Source organism: Crocuta crocuta, unplaced genomic scaffold (assembly GCF_008692635.1).
Source record: "Crocuta crocuta isolate KB4526 unplaced genomic scaffold, BGI_CrCroc_1.0 scaffold914, whole genome shotgun sequence".
NCBI classification, from domain to species: Eukaryota; Metazoa; Chordata; class Mammalia; order Carnivora; family Hyaenidae; genus Crocuta; species Crocuta crocuta.
Window position 1 is genome coordinate 101731 of NW_027532448.1, and position 21896 is coordinate 123626.

The 21896-nt window shown below is 35.6% G+C and overlaps 1 protein-coding gene and 2 non-coding genes across 3 annotated transcripts; all 3 read right to left on the reverse strand.

The window, feature by feature from the left end:
• Positions 1-7735: 7735 nt before the first annotated feature.
• LOC144244190 (U6 spliceosomal RNA) lies at positions 7736-7838 on the reverse strand. The gene has a single exon (XR_013338863.1). It is a non-coding gene; the product is annotated as a U6 spliceosomal RNA (small nuclear RNA).
• Positions 7839-9727: 1889 nt separating this feature from the next.
• Positions 9728-9830, reverse strand: LOC144244189 (U6 spliceosomal RNA). Its single transcript, XR_013338862.1, has one exon. It is a non-coding gene; the product is annotated as a U6 spliceosomal RNA (small nuclear RNA).
• A 2505-nt stretch (positions 9831-12335) lies between these two features.
• Positions 12336-20194, reverse strand: CENPW (centromere protein W). The gene is made up of 3 exons (XM_077779411.1): positions 19911-20194; positions 14446-14559; positions 12336-12480 (listed from the first exon to the last, which is right to left on the reverse strand). The coding sequence occupies exons 1-3, from the start codon at positions 20034-20036 to the stop codon at positions 12454-12456; spliced, it is 267 nt and encodes an 88-aa protein (XP_077635537.1). The 5' UTR covers positions 20037-20194; the 3' UTR covers positions 12336-12453.
• Positions 20195-21896: the final 1702 nt, after the last annotated feature.

Here is a 21896-nt window from a genome sequence, read left to right on the forward strand (position 1 = left end):
GTTTTTCCCTGCATAGTAAAGAAAAAAATAGCATACTCAATCCCAACTTTATTCTCAAATTTGAATTTTTAGTATTTGTCTTATAACTGCAAAGTCTTAAAATTTAATGTTAGTAGGAATCAAAATGAATGTTTTCCTTATTTAAGCCTTGGCAGCCTTAACTCTCAAAGTCCGGTGATAAAATTTGATTTAAAAGCCCACTAAGAACAAAATGCTTAATCAGAAATCTGGACTTCACAATTAAGGAATTTCATCACTCACAAAATATGAGGGGGAAAAACTCATATGGCCACAAAACATAAAAATACTCATTTTCATTTAATGTTTTATGGATCAGAGTGAGGGAGAAAACGATTTTTTTTTCTTGTTTTACTAGTTATTAAAATCCCTAAATGATAGCTTTAGAATATCTGTTCATCATAAACACTTATTTTTACACAGAGGTTAACATTATTTTTCTTTATACTGTGATATCCTAGTTGTGGTTTAACCCCAACTCATATAAATTTCTGAAAATGTAAAATTAGATCACAATTCCATTTTAATAATCTCTAACTCCTAAATTTATAATATTTAAAGTACGATTTGGCCAGCCAATTAGAGTTCATTATAATGCTACCATCCCCAATAGTCTGTGGCTCTACCTGAAAATTAAGAAATATAAAAATTCCAGTCACTTCACAACCAGGTCTTAGACTCAGGGACCTTTCCTTCAGCCTTTCTGTCTACATGAAAATTGTCCATCACAGGCAATTTTGAACATGATTATGAACATCAAGTTACTTCTCTCTGAATCTGTTTCCTGATTTGTGATTTAAGAGAATAACTGTAAATAACATCTATTTTACAGGCTTTTAGTAAGGACAAAATACCTTTACCATAATGCAGATGGGGTGTCTTCTGACCTGGTTTTATTCAGTCATGATTTGCCTGGTATTAAATTTACTTTATATATCCCATACTATTTCAGTAGTTCTCCTCCTTCATGCCTCTCCATCCTGGCTGGGTGGGTGAAAAATATTTGGAGAGGAACAAGAAACAAATTTCCTTCATTCAAGTTTTCTTTGACCTATAATAAAGTGAACAACTTTAGTGTGGAGCCTGCTTGGGATTCTGTCTCCCTCTCTCCTTCTGCCTCTTCTCTGATTGCTCTCTCTCTCAAAAATATAAAAAAAAAAAAAAAAAAGTGAACAATTTTATTTACCCATTCACAAAAGCAGATTTTGAAGAGAAAAGCAACATTAATAGAAAAATTAAAATTTGAATCAATAGAGGGTAGGAACAGCTCCAAACATAGAGGGGTCATGTGGTCATAAGAAGTAGGATTCCTAAAAGTTCCACCCAGGAAAAGAAGAGCTATTAAACACCGAGGGGAAAAATGGTGGTGACACTACTCTGGAGAGTGAAAGCAGCAGAAATTTTTAGCCAATTTCATAAATAGAAAAAAGAAAATTTATCTGAAAAACTTTAGAAGCTTTCTGAGTGAAATGCTATACAAAAAACCCTATCCTGTGCCTTCAAGAAAGACTAGAGTTACCATCTGCATTAGTCTTCAAAACCTTTGAAAACAGGTTTCTGTTTCTTTGAGTGTGACACAGCAAAGACTAGGCTGAATGGTCAGTTTTAAGTGACTTCCATTATTCACTCATTCAACAAATGTATAATTGAGTGCCAATTGATGTAGTCACCACAGTAGTACATTTTGCAGGGCAACCATCTAGAATTCTAGATCTCAGATTTAGTACCAGATGACTCTAGGAGGCACCACAGAACTAAGTATAGAATGCATTTTCATCATGCTTGTCAAATACTGGGAGTCAGTATGCAAAGGATGGAGTGCAAGACAAATAACTTTGTGCTATTTTGGTTCCTGGCACAGCGTCATAAAGGAAAGAGACATTAAGATGAGTACATCTGAGGTTTCTTTAGTGCTGAATATGGAAAAGCAAATTAACACTATTAACACTATCATCTGTATAAAATATACAGGAAGTCTAAGAAACTCCCTTGGGAAATTGCAAATTAGACATGAGTTTTAATCCAACTTGCACAGATACAAGAAATCTTAAACTTGAGTTACTTTCGGACAGGGGAGATAAGGTTGATGAGAGATATGCTTGGATGAGTTCAAACACTTTGCCCTAATATGTTGCCAGACCCCAGATTTCTTTAAGGATCTGGCTGCTACTATTGGACTTAGAACAAGCTTTGGAGCCAATGGTACAAGCTAATTGCTACCAGAAACTTGACAAAATTTTGGAAAATACCATGCTGAGGAAGAGGACATAACTGAGTCATAGCTAGGGCATGCCACTAAAATTGGCCAGGGAGGTCAAGAAAAATACCATTTTAAGTTTTCAAATGGATCATAAACTCAAATGTTTACAGAGGTGTCATAGTTAAACACAACATAAATAAATAGTAAACCAGGCTTGATTAACTGGAGTGAACAAACAAAAGAATGCTGTCATCTGAAAGAAGCTACTATTTAGGTCCTGACTGTGGATGTATTATTGCCATGCTGTACAATTTTTCAAAGAAAAAAAAAGCCAAAAGTGAAATTTACATGTGAAATTTAATTCTAAAACATTATTAATTCAATTAAGAAAACCAAAACTATGTGTGTCAAATAGAACTTCTCTACAAGCCAAATATAGTACCTGAACCACCAGTTTATGGTCTCTCTGGCTATTCCAACCCATTATACAATGGTGGTCAGCGGATGAAATCCTTCCACTGTGAACATTACCACTCTCCCTAGCTGGTCTAGTTGATATGAACTCAACATACAAATACCAGATACTCTCCATTTGGCAGTATACTGTCTTTAGGCAGTGCTGCTGTTCCTTAAAGAATGAGATCTCGGGGCGCCTGGGGGCTCAGTCAGCCGAGCATCCGACTTCGGCTCAGGTAATGATCTCACGGTTCGTGGGTTTGAGCCCCGCGTCGGGCTCTGTGCTGACAGGCAGCTCAGAGCCTGGAGCCTGTTTCCGATTCTGTATCTCCCTCTCTCTCTGACCCTCCCCTGCTCACGCTGTGTCTCTCTCAGAAATAAAAAAAAAATTAAAAAAAAAAAGAGATCTCAGTGCATATGCATCCACAAAGAATCCTCAAGTTGAGACTTAGACATAAGCCATCTTTCTTTTAAAATACATTTTTATGTTAACTAGAAAGATTTTTTTAATAAATTTTAAGTATGCAGGCCAAAACTATCCCAACTTCACCAAGATATAACTTTGAAACATCTATCTTCTAACTGTTCTCCTCTCTTTATTAGATGTAGCTTTAGATAAATGAAGAAAAGTGTAAATCTCAACTCTGAAAAGCTTGTTTTCAGCACAATACTAAAGAAATTCAGGAGTGGGGGGAAATAGAAATGAAGAGAACATAGGAAAAAAACAACTAAATGCAACAGATTTAAGAAAAGTTATCAATAATTGTTATGGGCTTTTATGCAAACAATATAAAAGATATTAGGGAACTCAGAAGTGTTATAATCACAGTGGTTCATGGACTTCAGACAATGTGGGTTAAGGCTCTGATAACATCCAAATAGAACATTCTCCATATTAGCATTCTCAGAAACCTTTTTAATTTTTATTTTTGAAGAGTTAGAAGGAATGTTAGAAACTATTGCCTTCAAATATTTAACTTTACAGAGAGAGAAACTGAAACTACTTTGCTTAAGTGTCTTAAAAGATGCAGCAATGTTCTTTCCTTTATTATTTTTGTAGTTCAGTAAGATCATGATATATATAAAGATGTATATCTGGCCATATGTAACCGAAAGATTTGAAACTGCATCTCCATCAAGCCCTACCCATTGAAAATCCAATCCTTTTGGAAACTAAATAAAAATCTGTACATCGGCTTTGGGAGGAATCAAATAATTAGAAGCTCTTACCCTAGAAAACCTTATATTCTACTGGAAAAATCAGAAATGAATATAAAATCACATTTAAAATATAAACTGAAATACAATTTAAGACAGCATGAGAACTATCACAAGGCAAGTATTTGCCCAAATCACATATAAATTACCAAATTTACCTTTTTTTAATGTTTTTTATTTATTTCTGAGAGAGAGAGAGAGAGAGAGAGAGAGAGAGAGAGAGAGAGAGAGAGACACACACACAGCGTGAGCAGGGGAGGATCAGAGACAAGGAGACACAGAATCCGAAGCAGGCTCCAGGCTCTGAGCTAGCTGTCAGCACAGAGCCCGACCACAGGGCTCAAACCCACAAACTGTAAGATCATGACCTGAGCCAAAGTCAGACGCTCAACCGACTGAGCCACCCAGGCGCCCCCTGAATCTAGCCTTTTAAAAATTATACCTCCACTAATAAAAACATCTGCCTTTGTAGCATCACTTACTGGACAAATTTTATTTTTTGTTTTAAATTTAAATGTCAGTAAAACATAAACAAGATATAGTATCTACAAATGAAACAAATATTCTCTTGAACTTAGTGACTAAAGCTTTGCCATCCAGTGATCCTCTGCCTCACTTTTCTATGGTGCATATTTGCTATGAAGCCCTCAGAGCACTTGAGTTCACTGCCTTGACACAGGCTATGCCAGCCAGCATGAATTTTTATTTAGACACAAAAGTTTCTGATCAAAAACATCTTAGAGTCAAAAAATACATTTTAAAAAGAGATAAATGAAAGTCAGAGTTTCTACAAAACAACTCCAACTCTAAGGAAGAAACATTTAAAACTATTTCAAAAACAAACCGACGATTTTGTCAACTTTCTAAGAACAATTAACAAAATAATGATTAGATGTTTTTTTAAAATTTCTAACAGGTAAAATTTCTAAACAATCAATAGTTATTTGCATCTTCCTTGAGCACCCTTACTATGAAAACATTGGCTAACAATTATGAACTAGATGATTTAACATAAAACCTCAGTATGAAAAGTAGTCTCTCTCACTTGAGTTTTATTAAAAGTACAATCCTACATATTACATATTAAATTAAGTTTACTAATTTCTGCTTCTGGATGGCTTATAATTAAGATGACTAACTGCGTCAGTTTGCCTGCAAATGAAGAGTTTCCTAGGAAGGAGACCTACAGTGCTAAACTGGAACAGCTCGGCAAACTGGGACACGTGGTCACACTCACTCGAGTAAATTTATGGCCAAGCAGTGTTCCCTCTGAGAACAAAAAAAACACTAGATAAAATACAAAAACCATATACGAAGACAAAGGAGATCTGCTAAGGCAAGAAGAAATAGAAGGACTAAGACTCCAGAGGGGAGAATATTAAGAAAAGTGAGCTAGTATTTGCAGCCAACTTTACCCTACAGCCATCTGCCAACTCTAACAAAGAAAGGAGGCTGAGACTCCAGGCTGCTATGGCAGAGCTTTTGATGGAGACCTAGAACCTTTAATCAGAAGGTCAGTTTTTCCTTCAGAGCATTTATAGAATTCTGGTCCCTATGTGGAAAAGACTCTGAAAAGTTAAGCATTCTTATGTGTCCAAATCTTAGCATTCAGTACATACAGGAAGAGGAGCTACTAAAAAAACATATCAAGATCCCAGTAAAAACACATGGAAGGCAAACAACAGGTGAACTGAAACTCTTCCAAACTACAACTCAGCCATGGATTAGCATAGGCACTGATTAGATTAAGGTGATCGCCATCACTCTGTCAACATGGTGCAGGAGAGAATGACCTCTTTGTGGAGAATAACTTTTTATTTTAAACTAAATATCCAGCATTTGAACAAATGTATCAGGCATGCCAAAAACCAAGACTACATGAATAAAAAGCAAGAGAAAAAACAAAGAGAACAAGAGGAAAAAAATTCAGATAACCTAAATATTGGAATTCACTGACAATTACCTTATAATATAATTAATATGTTGGGGCACCTGGATGTCTCAGTCAGTTAAGCATCTGACTCCAGCTTAGGTCATGATCTCACAGTTTGCAACTTCAAGTCTCGCATCAGGTTCACTGCTCAGTGAGGAGTCCGCTTGGGATCCTCTGTTCCCTTGCTCTCTGCTCCCCTCTCTCACTGGTTCTCTCTCTCAGAATAAAATAAACAAACTTAAAAAATATATACACATACACACACACATATACATACATAATATGTCCAAGACAACAGAGGAAAGAATGAATAAAAAATATGAAAAATTTCAACAGATGAACCAAACATATTTAAGGGGGGAAAAAGATCTGTAATATAGAACTCATCAGAGGTGTTTGTGAGTAGAGGAACTAGAAAAAATTAGTAAACTTGAAGTGAACAGAAATATCCAAACTAAAGGACAGAAAAAAATTAATGTAAAAAACACAGGAGTGTAAGAGATACAAGTGGCATAGTCAGAAGTCTAATAAGATATAATTGGAATCCCAGAAGTGGAAAAAGAAAATGGACAGAACAATATTAGAAAAGATAATGACTAAGAACCTTCTGAAACTGATGAAAGATACCATGTATTTTCAGAAAATTCAGGAACATCAAGCAAAATAGAAAGGAAAGCAAATGAACAAACAAAACAAACCTAGGGAAATTAATCATAACATTGCTGAAAAACAGAAAGGAAAACCTTTGCTAACAGAAAAACAGCAACAACAAAATAAAAACATATTGCTTTAAGTCTTTTGAATTTCAAAAAAAAAAGATGGAATCCTGAAAATACGGAATAACATTTTTAAAGTGCCAAAACAGCTAATTTAGAATTCTATACCTAAAGAAATATGTTTCAAATTTAAAGTTCAAATTTTTTTCAGACAAAAACAAAGAATTCATTATTAAGAAATAGACACTAAAGAAAATATTAAAGGGAGTTTTTCAGGGATTTCTCATATTCTAGATTCTCTACATCTTCTCTAAGTCTGAGGGATGGGTGGCATATAAATACAAGACACAGAAGACAAACCAATGAATTTCTCCTAGATTATGTCTCCTAGACATTATCTTCATTATGTCTTGCTTCTGGCTTACTTCAATCTCTAACTCTCATAAAAATGTTGGAATTATAATTGTTACCAAGACAGTAAAATTTCTACCTATAACAAAAAACCTCCCAGAAGAGGTGCCAAACCCACATGGACACTATCCCCTGCCTCTACTCACTCGTACCTCTACCAATAACCCTCATTCCACCCTACTCCCCAGGTTGCGCACACAGCACGCACGCACACACACTTCTTTTTGTCTTTATTTTCCTACAGGTAGCAGTATCATGGGAGGTAATGATGGGGCAAAAACCTCTAAGCTTCTTCAAACACACAATTAGAATCCTATCTTGCCTGGGCGCCAGGGTGGCTTAGTCGGTTAAGTGTCCGACTTTCGCTTAGGTCACGATCTCGCGCTTCGTGGGTTCGAGCCCCGCGTCGGGCTCTGTGATGACTGCCAGCTCAGAGCCTGGAGCCTGTTTCAGAGTCTGTGTCTCCCTCTCTTTCTGACCCTCCCCTGCTCACGCTGTCTCTCTCTCTCTCTCTCTCCTAGAAATAAATAAAAATATTTAAAAAAAAAAAAAAGAATCCTATCTTGCCCCTCAATTGAAGCTTAATCTTAGCCCACTCTCCTAGAAGTTTTCATACTTAGAAGTTGGGTGAGGTAGAAAAATTGCATATAGAAGCCTAATATAGAGAATATAAGTCCAGATTATTTGAAAGGCTTTTCAGGAAGTGGTAGTGGGCCTACCTGCAATATTATGTCCATCTGTCATTCTATAAGAAACAGAAAAGATAAGAAAATCTCCTTATTTTAAAATATGGAATGTTTCACAAACTTGCATGTCACTCTTGAGTAGGGCCAAGCTAATCTCTGTATTATTCCTATTTTGGTATATGTGCTGCCAAAGCAAGCACAAGAGAAAACCTCACTTTTAAAAAATCTTAAATATTAACTCTGAATACATTAATTCTAGTTGTCCTGGATCCAATATCCCCTAATCTAGTTCTTAAAGTCAGGTGAAAAATGAGATTTTGGTATTACATACATTTACAGAACTCTTCAGCATTAATTATTATAGTTGCATGGTTTAACAATCTACACATTCTTATGAAAAATCTTAATATTGATCTATAATTTATCCTCATATTTAACATAATTTTACGTTAAAAAGGTGTATTTATATTGCAAATAAGATGTTGAAATCTTGGCTCATTAATTCTTTAGAAGTATTAACTTATTAAATTTTATTTATGTTGAACTAAGAGTTCATGAGGCTTTATGTTCAAGACCAACCACACACACACACACACACACACACACACAGACTTTCCCTTCTTCAACTCTGTTAAAATAATAAAATATGAAAAGGTATAAACCAAAATTGAAGAGATAAGATACAGACATTCAAGAGAATTCAGGAAACTTCTAGATGCAAAGAGTGTTGAAGAGCCAAAGCAGTTAGAGGTAACAATAAAAGATGCTGCAGCAGAAGCAACTGATCTGCCGAGGAAGAAGTTGGCCCTCTCCTGAGTTCAAATAGCCACGTATGACGGAGGAAGAGAGTAAGGGCAATAACAAAATGATTAACTGGTGATCTAGATGTGGGAAAGTCTTTGAGAACTATAAAGTTTAATAACTGGAAAAAAAAAACTCAATGAATCAACAGTAGAATGGGGAAATAGAAGAAATAAGCAGTGAATTTGAAGACGGAACATAGAAATTATTCAATCTGAACAGAGAAAGCAGACATTCCTTCCTCCCCCAAGAAAAGGCCTCAGGAATTTACGGAACTTAAAAAAAAAAAAAAACCAAAAAACAAAAAACACCTTACATTTATGTCATTAAATACCCAGAAGAGAAAAAAAGGTGAAGCTAAAAAGTACTCAAAAAAGTAATGGCTGAGAATTTCCCAAATGTGGCAGAAAAACAGATTCCCAGAATGACCTCCAAATAGGATATATGCAAAGACATCCATGCCAAAGTACATTGTATCAAACTTCTAAAATATAACAAGAAAGAAAATTCTTAAAAGTAACCAAAGAAACAATTCATTAATTACAGGGTTGTTTTTTTTTTTCATCAAAGAGTATATAAGCCAAAAGGAAATGATAGACCATTTTTCAAGCACAAAAGAACAGTCAAACCAGAATTCTCTATCCAGTGAAAATATGCTTCAGGAATGATGAAGAAATCACATCCTAAGACATTCAAAGAGTGCCTGGGTGGCTCAGTCATTTAAGCTTCTAAGATAAACTTCAGCTCAGGTCAGGATCTTGTTGTTTGGGAGTTCAAGCCCCGTGTTGGGCTCTGTGTTGGCAGTGCAGAGCCTGGAGCCTGATTCAGATTTTGTAGATCCCTCTCTCTTTGTCCCTTTCCACTCATTCTCTCTCTCTCAAAAATAAATAAAACATTTTAAAAATGTAAAAAAAGACATTCAAAGAAAATTTGTCACCAACAGACCTACCCTAAAAGAATGACAGAAGGAAGTTCTCTAAACAGAAAGGAAATAATAGTGACATCTATAACACAATGATGAAGAAATCAAAGGTGTAAATAAACAGAGAGACATTCCATATCCATGGATTGGAACATTCAACATAGTAAAGATGCCAAGTCTCCACAAATTGATACACAGGTTTAATCCAATTCCTATCAAAATTCTGGCAAGATTTTTTTTTCTTGTAGATACAAATGAAATCATTCTAAAATTTATATGAAAAGGCAAAGGAACTAGAAGAGCCAAAAAAAATTTTTTTTACCGGTTTTCAACAAGCATTCAAGTCTTAAATTCAGATAGCCATTTAAAAATATGGAACACTTCATGAACCCGCATGTCATCGTTGTGCAGGGGCCATGCTAATCTTCTCTGTATCGTTCCAAGTTTACTATGTGCTGCCAAAGCGAGCACGAGCCAAAATAATTCTGAACAAGAATCATGTGAGAGGAATCACTCTAGCTGATTTCAAGACTGATTATATGGCCACAGTAATAAAGACTATGTGTTATTGGTGGAAAGACTGAGACAAATTAATGGAATAGAGAACTCAGGATCAGCCCACACAAGAATGGCCAACAGATTTGTGACAAAAGTGCAAAGGAATGGAGAAAATACAGTCTTTTCAAAATAATGGTGCCGAAATAACATCTACAGACAAAAAATTAAATCTTGACCTAAACCTCATACAAAAATTAACTCAAACTACATCAGAAATTAAATGTAAAACAAACTATAAAACTTGCAAAAAAAATAACATAGAAGAAAATCTTCAGGACCGAGGTCTTGGTAAAGAGTCTTTCAACATTACAACAATACCATGAAAAGGCAGGGGTAATCCAATTAAGTCAGAATTCATCAAAAGTAGAAATTGTTTAGGTGCCTGGGTGGCTCAGTCAGTTTAGAATCCAACTCTTGATTTCAGCTCAGGTCATGATCTCACAGGTACGGGAGAAAGAGAATAAACCCAGCGCTGGGCTCTGCTGTGTTTATTCTGCAAAGAGCCTGCCTGGAATTCTCTCTCTACCCCTCTCTCTGTCCTTCCCCCATTCAGACTCTCTCAATATAAATGGATAAATATTAAAAAAAACAAAAACAAAAAAACTGTTGATCTTTAAAAGACCCTAAGAGGGTAAAAAGCAACAGAAAATATTGCACCACATTATCTGACAAATGACCCATACCTAGAATAAAGAATTCTCAGGATTCAACATTGAAAAAAAAATCCAAGTAGAAAATAGTCAAAAGAAATGAAGAAACATTTTACCAAAGAAAAAAATAGATGAGAAATAAACATATGAAAATACGTGCAGTATCATTAGGGAAATGGAAAAAACCATGAGACACTTCCATCAGAACCTAAAATAAAAAATAACAATACCAAATGTTTATGAGAATGTGAAGAAACTGGATCTCTCATAAATGGATGAGAATATAAAATGGTACAGCCATTCTGGAAAACAGTTTAGCCATTTCTTTTTTAAAAATTAAACAAACTTAGCATTCAACCTAGCAATCACACTCCTGGGCATTTATCCCAGAGAAATGAAAACTTCTATCTGTATAAAAACTTGTACACATTGGTTCATAGCAGCTTTACTTTTAATAGCCAGAAACTGGAAATGATCAAAGTGCCCTACAATGGGTGAATAGCTGCACAAACTGCGGTACATAATTACCACAGACTAGGACTAATAAAAAGGAACTGATACATGCAGCAACTTGGATGGATCTCAAGGAAGTTATGCTAAATAAAAAAAAATACCCAAAAGTCATTGCCTGTATGATTCCATCAAGATGACAAAATCATAGAGATGAAGAAGAGATTAGTGATTACCATGGCTTAGGGATTGGAGGGGCGGGGTGTCCATAGGAGGCTAGGTGTAAGTATAAAAGGACAGGATGGAGGTGCCTGGGTGGCTCAGTCAGTTGAGCATCTGACTGTAGCTCAGGTCATGATCTCACATTCATGGATTCGAGTCCCACCATCAGGCTCTCTGCCAAGAGCTCGGAGCCTGGAGTCTGCTTTGGATTCTGTGTCTGCTTCTCTCTCTGCCCCTCCTCTGCTTGCACTCTCTCAAAAAATAAAATAAAAAATTAAAAAAATTTTAATAAAAAAAAGGATAGCATGAACGAGAACTTTCTGGTAATGAGATAATTCTGTATCTTGACTGTAGTGGTGGTTACACAAATCTACATATGATAAAATGGTACAGAATTATACCCACACTATGCTAATATCAAATTCCTGGTTTTGATTATCATACTTCAATATTGAAGATGTAACCATTGGCAAAAAACTAGTATAAAGTACATGGGGACCTCTCTGTATTATCTTTGCAACTTCATACTGCAATCTATAATTATTTCAAAATAAAAAGTTAAAAATAACTATCAGATGATACACAAGAAACTTCTAAAGGATTCTTTAGAGAAAATGAAACACCTATCTATTAAATCTGTTTAAAGAAAATAAGTTTGCTGTTATTTTTTTTGGTTTAGAAAGAGAGAGGGTTTGAAAATAACTTACTGATATTTTCAGTTGAGAAATGTCATTAATAGTGTAAAGTAAAAATTACCTTTCTTATGTGAAGGCATTAAAAAGTTAAAATCAGTGTTAAAATGTACAGAGGTTGATTGCACATTTTCTTTCTTTAAAAATGAAATTGATTCCATAGTTAATTGTAATTAAATCTAAATCCATATAAACTTAATTCTAAGACTCACAACTCTTCAAACTACTTTATATAATAAAATGCTAATTTTATTATGTAAAACATTTGCAATACCAATAAAGTGGAAGTAAAATGAGGCCACTTAAAGGGAATAAAACAATTCCTTAAAAAAAAAAAAAGTTATACAGTCCTAGGTGTTAGAGATATTCCAATATCAGTAAAAAAATAGGCAAACACACACATTCTGCAGCTAGCCAATATTTTAATACACAATTTAGCTGATATGTAAAAAGTGCTTTCAGGATTTGTTACCACCTAAAATAATACATCATATAATTTTCAAAAATGGTTCTTTGACTTCTAACCTCTGCTCTTCTTTAGAATTACCTGTGAGAGGGGAAAAAAATGAAGATTCTTATTATATCCAAGGCAAATAAAATGGAATTCCTCAAAAAAATGTTAAATCATCCTATGTGTATAATATGCAAGAGTCTGAATTTGTAATAAACAATTTGGAAGGTGATTACGGAATCTTTTGCCTTATAATGGTCCTAGACTTCTCTCAAAAAATGTAAAACATGCAATTCTCAAAACTGGATTTTAAAGTCACTTCTGAATGTCAATTTCTTCGAATGTAAGCCAAATGCACCCAAATTAATGGCTCCCAACTTGAGGTTAGTAGACAATTTAGTAATCCAGGGAGTTAAAGAATGTTCCAAAAGTCAAAAATCCTATTATAAATCATGCATTTAACAACTATAAAGCAATACAAATCCACTGCAACACCAAATTTCTTATATTTGAGCTGGAATTATATCAATTTAGAGACTAAGACTACTCATCTTATGCTAAAACGCTCATTAGACAATTTTCAAAACATATAGTCCGTGAAAAAATAAAATTAGATCTTTAGCTGTAAAAGACAGGAAGCATTAAACCAGAATATATCCAAAAAAAATTTTAAAGGACTTACCTACTTACAGGTAAGTACACCTTTAATTAATAAAAACAAACTATAAATTTAAAATGTACACATACATTTTTCTAGCCCTTAAAGCCTTGCTTTTCACCTGTAGAAAAATACTTGTATTGACTTTAATAGTCTAGAAGTGTATTGGAATATAAGATAATCGAAAGCCCATAAAAAATATCAGGCTGTGCAAATTTTTAAGCTTCCACAGAGGCCACCAAGTAGGTCTATATCCCAAGCCAGTAACTTCTTTGGTTCTATCTGTTAGCACCACAAAAGAAAGTATGATATACTCAAAATGCTGAGTATGTTATATACTCAAATCTTTAAAATACTAAGTTAAACAGAGTTCAACAAGTTTCTTGTTGTATCTCATAAGCTTTTATAACTTATATAACTACAGTTACATAAAGATGATAGCACTGTGGGAAACTGGATAAAAGGTACATGGGAACTCTATTATTTTTGTACCTTTGGTGAGTCTATAATAATTTCAAAATAAAAGGAACATTAAACAAGTCTACCAAGAGGTAGACTGTCAAAAATTAAGTCTTTCTCCCACATCCCCCAGTCAACCGTGGTTGCTAATTTCTTGCATACTATTATAGAAACAAGTTGTGTATATAATATTGTGACTACTCAAAAAGATATAGTATGTCATCTAAATTTATTTGACCCCCAAAGCATTTTATGATGGGGCAACTACTGACATCAAATGAAAATAATGATTTTGGGAATATATTTGGGGAAAAAAACCACCCTAGGCATCATACGTTTACATTACATAGAAATACCAATAAGAAGCAATCCTCTCTGTTTATATTGGTGATTTGATTCATAAGTCATTTGAATCCCAAAGTTAGAAAACCAAATAATTAGAAAAATTTTAAATAATCATGAAGTTTTCATAAATTGCAAGGTGATAAACCTTCTCAACTATATATAGCCTACTATAAATCACACAGATTAGCAGCCAAACATTCATTTTTCCCTAAAAATGATAAAGCGGTGGCCATGAATCTTTCAATCAGAAATGCACAATATAAACATATAGAAAAAGAAAATCTAACTCCATAATTAAAACCTATTAACATAAAAAGCACCCCTCCACTGGAGGCGGCTGCCTAGGCTACCGTGTACCTAGGCCAATGTTGCACCGCTGGAGGAGCAACTGATAACCGGTTGGATTCTGGGCCTGGTTCATGCCAACTCTTGTTAACTCTACTGGGATCCCAGCATAATTGGAGGGGAAAAAAAAAAAAAAAGCCAAGCAGAAATTCAGTCAACAAAGCTGAATAAGGAAATCAAATCCACTAGAAGGGATACACTAGAGGATATTTTTTAAGTTAATTCTTGCACAAGTAAAGCAAGTCAGAGTTTACCTTTGCTGCAGCCTGTACGTGCTCCTTTTTAATGACTCCACACTTACTCTCAAAAGCATTCATCCTGGACTCTTCTGCTAAACGATGAACAAACAGTAAACAATTCAGGTGCACCTATAAAGAGAAAATTCAAAAGGGTTTTTAAACGCAGACACTGATACTCTGAAATAATAGTTTTTAAAAATAAGATTCCAAAATTTAATGTCATATTTACTAGTATTAAGTCAATTCATTTGTATTTAAAGTAACACAGAATTCAATTTAAGTCCAACTTAAATTCAATACCAAAAAGACTGTTATTGCAATACATGAAACAAGGCTATATAGAAGCCTGACCAAAGGCCAGAGACCTTTATTGTAAAGCATAATTACAAAGTTTATGTACGATTCTATTAAGTAGCAAATATTCTCTCTTCTAATTCCAAATAAATTTAAATTGAAATGGAATTTCCCAAAAATTTAAAATCAAAAGTATCAAACAACTATATTTAAACCTAATCATCTCTCATTCTGTAATCCAAGGGCTTAAGATATTTTAATCAGATATTTAATTCGAAATATCTATTCAAAAACATGTTAGGGGTACCTGGGTGGCTCAGTTGGTTAAGAGTCCAACTCTTGATTTCAGTTTAGTTCATGATCTCAGGGGTTCGTGAATTCGAGCCCCACATCCAGCTCTATGCTGACAGCGTGGAACCTGCGTGGGATTCTGTCTCCCTCTCTTTCTGCCCCTCCCCTGCTTGCTCTCTACCTCTCTCTCAAAAACAAATAAACATTTTTTAAAATGTTAATAATTGAAATATTAAAAGTTTACTGAAAAGTGTGTATATATACACACACACACACACACACACACACAGGTCAAGTTACTTGTCATCCAACATATCAAAATAATTGTATCTACTACTAATAATCTTTAAGGCTCTTTAAAGAAATTAAAATAGATAACATAATCAGATAAGTATTAATAAATATTAATCATTAGATACAATTAGATAATATCTTTAATATACTGGTCAGTTATATACTATTATAGGCTCTTTGCAGTATAATATGCATCTAATATTCACTAATCTTGTATACTGACACAACCACTCCCCCAGAGTTCACTAAACATTAAATAACTAGAAAATGTGGTGTTTTAAATTTAAATATTATACAGAAATCTTTAGAAGGTGGTTTTAGATGTTTAAGAATATTTTAGTGATATTTGGAAAAAATAGGAGTTTGGGAATTTGAATTTAATGAGATAAAGAATCTATGGAAGGAGTTATTCCTTTGGTACTTTTTTGATGCACTGTCTTCTTTAAATCTCACAAGAACTCCAGGCTAAAGCACCCAATTATGATTCTTTACATAATGCATGTCATTCAATTCTTTTTTAAACTTCTAATGACATCCCATTTCCTTCTGCAGCAAAAACATTCCATAATATGGCACAATTTCCTGTTAATCTAGATTTCCTACTTCTAAAGATATAATAGCTTCCAGATATGTCCAGGATAAATTCCTTAATACTAAACCCCATTTGACTTGACTTCCAGTTTCATCTCTCACCATTCTCAGCTTACAGTTCTACAGTGTTTTGAACTTCTTTTGTATTCAAATATAGCCTTGCCTACAGGCATCCTACTAGTTTGTAGACTTCTCTGAAAAGTCCAACTATCCCCAATATGTAAGGTTATGCACCCTGAAATTCTTAATCACTGCACACACTACATAAATTATGCAGCAATTTCTCACCTGTCTTCCTCAAAGTACTATACAAGGGTAAGAATTATGTCTAATTTCTCCAACATTGTATCCTCAGTGATCTTTAGCAATTTATACACACACATACATATACACTCATAAAGTAGTCAACAATTATTGCATGGAAAAAATATCCCTCTCTCCACAAATTAGGCAAAAAAAAATTTTTAGTCAACCCCAAATGAATCACACTCTGTTTTAGAGAACTGATGGATGTCAGAGGGGAGAGGAATGGGGGGGGATTGGAAAATGGGTGAAGAGGTATATAGGAGATACAGGCTTCCAGTTATGGAATGAATAAATCACTGGAATGAACAAGTCATGGGAATAAAAGAATATAGTCAATGTACTGTAAACACGTTGTATGGTGACAGATGGTAGCTACACCTACGGTGAGTAGAGCATACACACTTGTTGAATCACTAAGTTGTGCATCAACTATACTTCTTTCGACAAAATGAAAAGGCAAAAAAAAAAAAAAAGTTTTGAGATTTGGTTCACCCTATTAACCTATCTTTCCTCCTTATGAGACAAATATTACTTTTTTTAATGTTACAGAATTTTTTTAAGCAAACTAATCCTATGTCATATAACAGTCAACTGAGTGGTGCCACTCAAATGCACTAAGGTTTAAATTAAAATGGTCATAACAAAAATAAATTTTAAGGTGTTCAGCAAGTCACTCAAACTTGAAAATGGCCATTCCATCAAAAATTTACTTGGGGAAAAAAGTCAGTTTGCTTGAAAGGTAAATCAAAAGATCATTTACAAAGAAATATCCACTCCTTGACAGTATCTATTGGCCAAAAGACTGGGCCAGCCTGATTCCTTCTCCCTTTATGATAGCACTTTTCAATTTGACACAAACCATAAGCATCCAGAGTAATGCACAGTGTTACTCAATGAGAAATATGAAAAACAACTAACCCATGAGAAAGCTGAACAATTTATTCAGATTAATAGATGTACTCACCAGTATTGGCCCTGGGGATGTACAATCAAATAAGGCATAAAATAAAACAACAAAAGCCAGTGAAGAACATGAAATAACACAAAGACATTATGAGTAAAATGTTATACATAATAATCAACCTACATTACTTACCATGCATTCCCAACACTAATTGTATACTCATAATATTAAAAATATTATGCCAAACACTAAGAATACAAAAAGTTCCCAATTTAAAGTTCCCATCCAATGAGAGAACCAAACCTATATGAAATTAAAGACAAACATGTGACCATAGACAATACAGAAAGATAAAGCTGGTCCTAAGATTAAAGAGGACTCAGGAAGTGGCTGGCATTTGAAATGGATTTTGAAACTGGGAGTTTGCCAAGTAGAGTGAGGACATCTTCAGGGAGAAGAAATACTATATACAAAAGACAGCATAAAAGTAGGTTGGTTTTGGGGCTCCTGACAGTGCTCAGTTGGTGGAGCATGCAACTCTTGATCTTGGGGTTGTAACTTTTAGCTCCACGCTTAATGTAGAGATTATTTAAAAATAAATTCTGAAAAAAAAAAAAGTGGTTAGTTTTCTTTTAAAGATAATGGGAGACAAAAAGGAGATATGTATGGTTCCGTATTCTCAAGCAGATGCATACCATACTGGGAGACAAAACGGACATATGAAACTTCTAGAACAGTGTCAGAGTCTCAATAACTAAACTGTAATCACTGCTATCAAAGTTCAGAAAAAATAGATCAAAATTGACCACAATTGTAGAAAAGTTTATGGATGACATAGGACACTTGCTGGATAAGATTACAAAATCTCAAAAGCAAGCAGAAAACTATAAGCAAAGAAACCAAAGTGATGGATGCCATATAAAAGACAGTGAGGGAGAACCAACACAAGCCAAAGACAAGTATGTAATCTAGGAACAATTGCCAACAGAAAGAACTTCCTTTCCTCTACCACTGCAACTGCTTGAAATTTCACCTCCCCTTCTTTCCCACACCACCTGGATCCCACTCCACAATAGAGCCCACCTGTCCACGGGTCACTTTGAGGCAGACAGATGGGTAAGGGAGGACTCTGACTACTTAAGAAATTTCTGCCAAATAATCTGCACCAGCTGGGAATCTCTTAGATATTCGGAGGAGGTACATTTGCCCCCCTTCCATTTAGAATCCCAGCACCAATGAAAACTCCAGACTAAATTCCTAAAAATGTTCTGCAGATCAATTTATTTAATCCAGCTGACTTATGCTATTTTTATCACCACTGGGGGAGGAGAGACATTCAAAATTGTATGTGCAGGGTGACCACTGAAAAACACATATTTTTAAAATACAGTACTGTAAATGTGTTTTCTCTTAGGATTTTAACATTTCCTTTTGTCTATCATACTTTATTGTAAGCATACAGTATATAATACATACATAAAATATGTGTCAATCATGTTATCAGTAAGGCTCTGTTCAACAATTGACTATTAGTAGTTAAGTTCTTGGAGAGTTAAATTAACAATAGGCTTTTAGTATTCTTTGGAGAATCAAAGTTATACATGGATTTTCAACTATGGGGGGTGGATGGCATCATTCAAGGGTCAACTGTACTGTCTTTTCTCAGTCTAAAAAGGAACAAAAAAGAAAGGCAGGAGATATTAGAAGGGCTACTTTTCCAAGATAAAAAAAAAAAAAGCGTTTTAGCTTCAAAGACCAAATAATGGAAAACTGAAGACAATTCTATAGTAGTCTAGCAAATAGAGAAACGCTGCACTTGCAGGCAACAAACAGATGGGAAGGCAGTAGTGAACTCGGGGAAGCTACAGAGCTGAAAAAACTCAATGTAGCTTAAGAACAGATAGATGATGTATTCTGAAGACATTCTCCACGCTTTATGTCCTGGCTACCCACAATTCTTTATCTTGACTTCCTGTAAATTAGGTACCCACTTATGATGATGATGATTCCTTTACTCAAAAAGCTCTTGTGTATGACAAAAGGGAGAAAGGTTTAAACCTAGGGAAAAAGGGTTTATTCTGCTAGAAGAATATATGTTCCAGGCATTCAACATAAAAACTTTCAATTTAGTTCAAGACAGAAATACTACAAATGGTTTTGGTTGTGAGCATTATGCTGCAGGAATTATGAATTAGATGAACAAGTGTTAGTGGCTTGCCTTGAAGAAAACTCAACTAACGGGTGTTCTATCTGTCTAGGAAAATAAAATCACAGTTGAAAGCATACTGCTTACAAGTAAACTTAGATCAGGGGGAAATAGGGAAATCTTTGGTTAACAACGTAAAAATGGGGGGAAGGGAGGAAGGAGGCACACATTTAAAAGCCATGTCAGTGATTCCTTTTTCACAAGAGATAAATAAATATAACCCAGCCTGAATTCCAAAACTTATTTTTTTTTAACTGTATCTTTCATCCCTTTCGCAAGTACACAGACTGTGATCTGGAAAAGTGATATGTAAAAGACAAAAGCAGAAATTAACGTTAGTTTTCTCAAGATGATGTGGCTAATAGCCTCCCGTAAAAAGGTCCGGATATTTATCTTTCAGCGAGCCCCGGAACAACTAAGCGTCAGGAACATGAACTGACCAGCCAGACTGGAGCAAACCCGCCGTGCTCATTGCTGGAAACGCCTTCAACGTAGGCCTGAAAGAGCTGGGGTGGCCAAATAAAGCCTGGGGTTTATTTCCTCGACCTTTCGTTGCCCCACTGCCAACCAGCCAAAGAAGGGACAGACTCTCACCAGCAAGTCAACACTTGTCTCTAGACGAAGGTGAGGCTTCTGTCGCTTGAAGACGCGCTTAAGAAAGCCCCGGGGAGCCTTCCGTTTTATCTTCTTTCTCTGGGAGACTGTGGTCGAGAGCGCCATTCTCTTCCTCCGGCACCAGCCGCTTTAGCTACCGAGATCCTCCAGGCACCGCACAGAAATTCACACCCGAGCGGACAGCAGGAACCACGCAGCCACAGGAACACTTCTTCGGTCCGGGGACCCCAGCCCGGATGTTTGAATCCGCCGCCAAAGGAGTGCGCCTGGCGCTCGGCAGTGACGTCAGCTTGGCGCAAGCCCCGCCCCCGGAGGCGCCAGGGTGTTGGTAGAAAACACTCTCCACGATGGGGACCCCGTGATATCATTAAAGGGCCAGGCTTCCATTCTTCGATTTTTTTGTAATACCTGTGCTTTAGAACTATTTCTCCCGTGTTTCATAGAAGTGTTGAGAAATTGTGGGAAATGTTTGTATGCCAAGGCAATTACACTTACTGAGCCTAATACCAGTAGACTTAGAAGTAGATGAATAAATGTCTGTGATGTTTTATCAGGATTCCTAAAGAAACAATGCCTTCCTAGCAAGACATAATTTTCTGATATTAATAGCTAACAATTTACACATTTACATAATTTCACTTGAACTTATTTGAGGTCTTTTATGAGTCTAGCTTTTCTTTACAAATGCTGCTCCCTTTCATTTTAAGGCCCCTGCACCTAACCTTACAATAAATTCAGGTGTGATTTGACTGCTACCTCATTGAAATCCTTGCTATTTCTCCAAACAATTAACTTTTTTATCTTCTGTGCTACAGTACAAGTAGTCCCTAAACTTCATCGTGCATCAGATGAAGCACCATTCTCGGGGTTTCTGATTCAGTAGACCTGGATGGGACTTGAGAATTTGCATTTCTAACAAGTAGTCAGGCCTTGTTGGCACTGCTAGTCTGAGCACCGCACTGAGAACACTGTGATTTTCATTGTAATTACCTCTAATACTACACCTGTAGTAATTATTGTGGTTTCAGTATCCACACAGATGGCCTCCCATTTGCAAGACCTCCTCTCTGCCAATGATGGTGTCTTTCCCCCGATCATCCACTCACACCTGCAGTCATACTTTAGGCTATATCATTATCAAACACTATACCCTTCCATGTTCACAATTCAGTTGTCTCACTTTCACCCTCATCTATCTTTTCAATTCATTCCTGCCAGTATTCCAACTCCAACAATTCTTAGATGACACTGGGATAGTAGTCCTCTTTCTTTCTATCCCTACCAGGCCCAAACTCCACTGTATTCCTTATCCTCCGTCCTACAGTCCATTGTGAATTATTATATTCCCTTGCATTTCTCCTCAGCTCCGTAGCCATTCTTTTTCCCCTTATATTTACCCGACAAACCCCCAAAGCTGCTTACATTAAAATCTCAGTCTATTCTGTGCTTGCATCTGTACATTGATATTAACTTAAGTAAAATACACAGACAGGTCTGTGTCTGGTCTTAATTTAAATTCATGACCATTCAAGTGGGCTTTAACCATTGCCTGAAATCTTTTGCTCTTTCCTAAGTCCTTTACTTCACCCATTCTTTTCCTCAAAGCTCCCTCACTCCTATCCCATCCTCACCCTCAACTGATGACATTGCTTCATTCACAAAACAGAACCATCCTATAGAGACTTTCCACATGCTCCCACCACCATATTTACCCATCAATCTCCACTTGCTCCTAGTGATGAACCATCTAAGATGACCACTCTACTTATGCCCTAGATCCCAGTCCCCTCCCTTTCTTAAGGATATTCTCTGGCAATTCTCTCTTCTTCTATTTCATAAATTTTCCTTCTTTGCTGAATTTTTTCCATCTGTACACACACATTCAGTAATATCTCTAGCCTTTTAAAAACCCTTTCTTTATCCTGTCTTTAGCTACTGTCCTTTCACAGAAAAACTAAAAAGTAT

What these genes read in the sequence shown, in the direction of transcription:
- CENPW (XM_077779411.1), bottom strand. Translation starts at nt 20,036, where the DNA reads ATGGCGCTCTCGACCACAGTCTCCCAGAGAAAGAAGATAAAACGGAAG. An exon ending in AGACAAGTGTTGACTTGCTG is followed by an intron (nt 14,560 to 19,910) that starts GTGAGAGTCTGT and finishes TTCTCTTTATAG; the next exon opens with GTGCACCTGAATTGTTTACT. An exon ending in ACGTACAGGCTGCAGCAAAG is followed by an intron (nt 12,481 to 14,445) that starts GTAAACTCTGAC and finishes CCCCTCTCACAG; the next exon opens with GTAATTCTAAAGAAGAGCAG.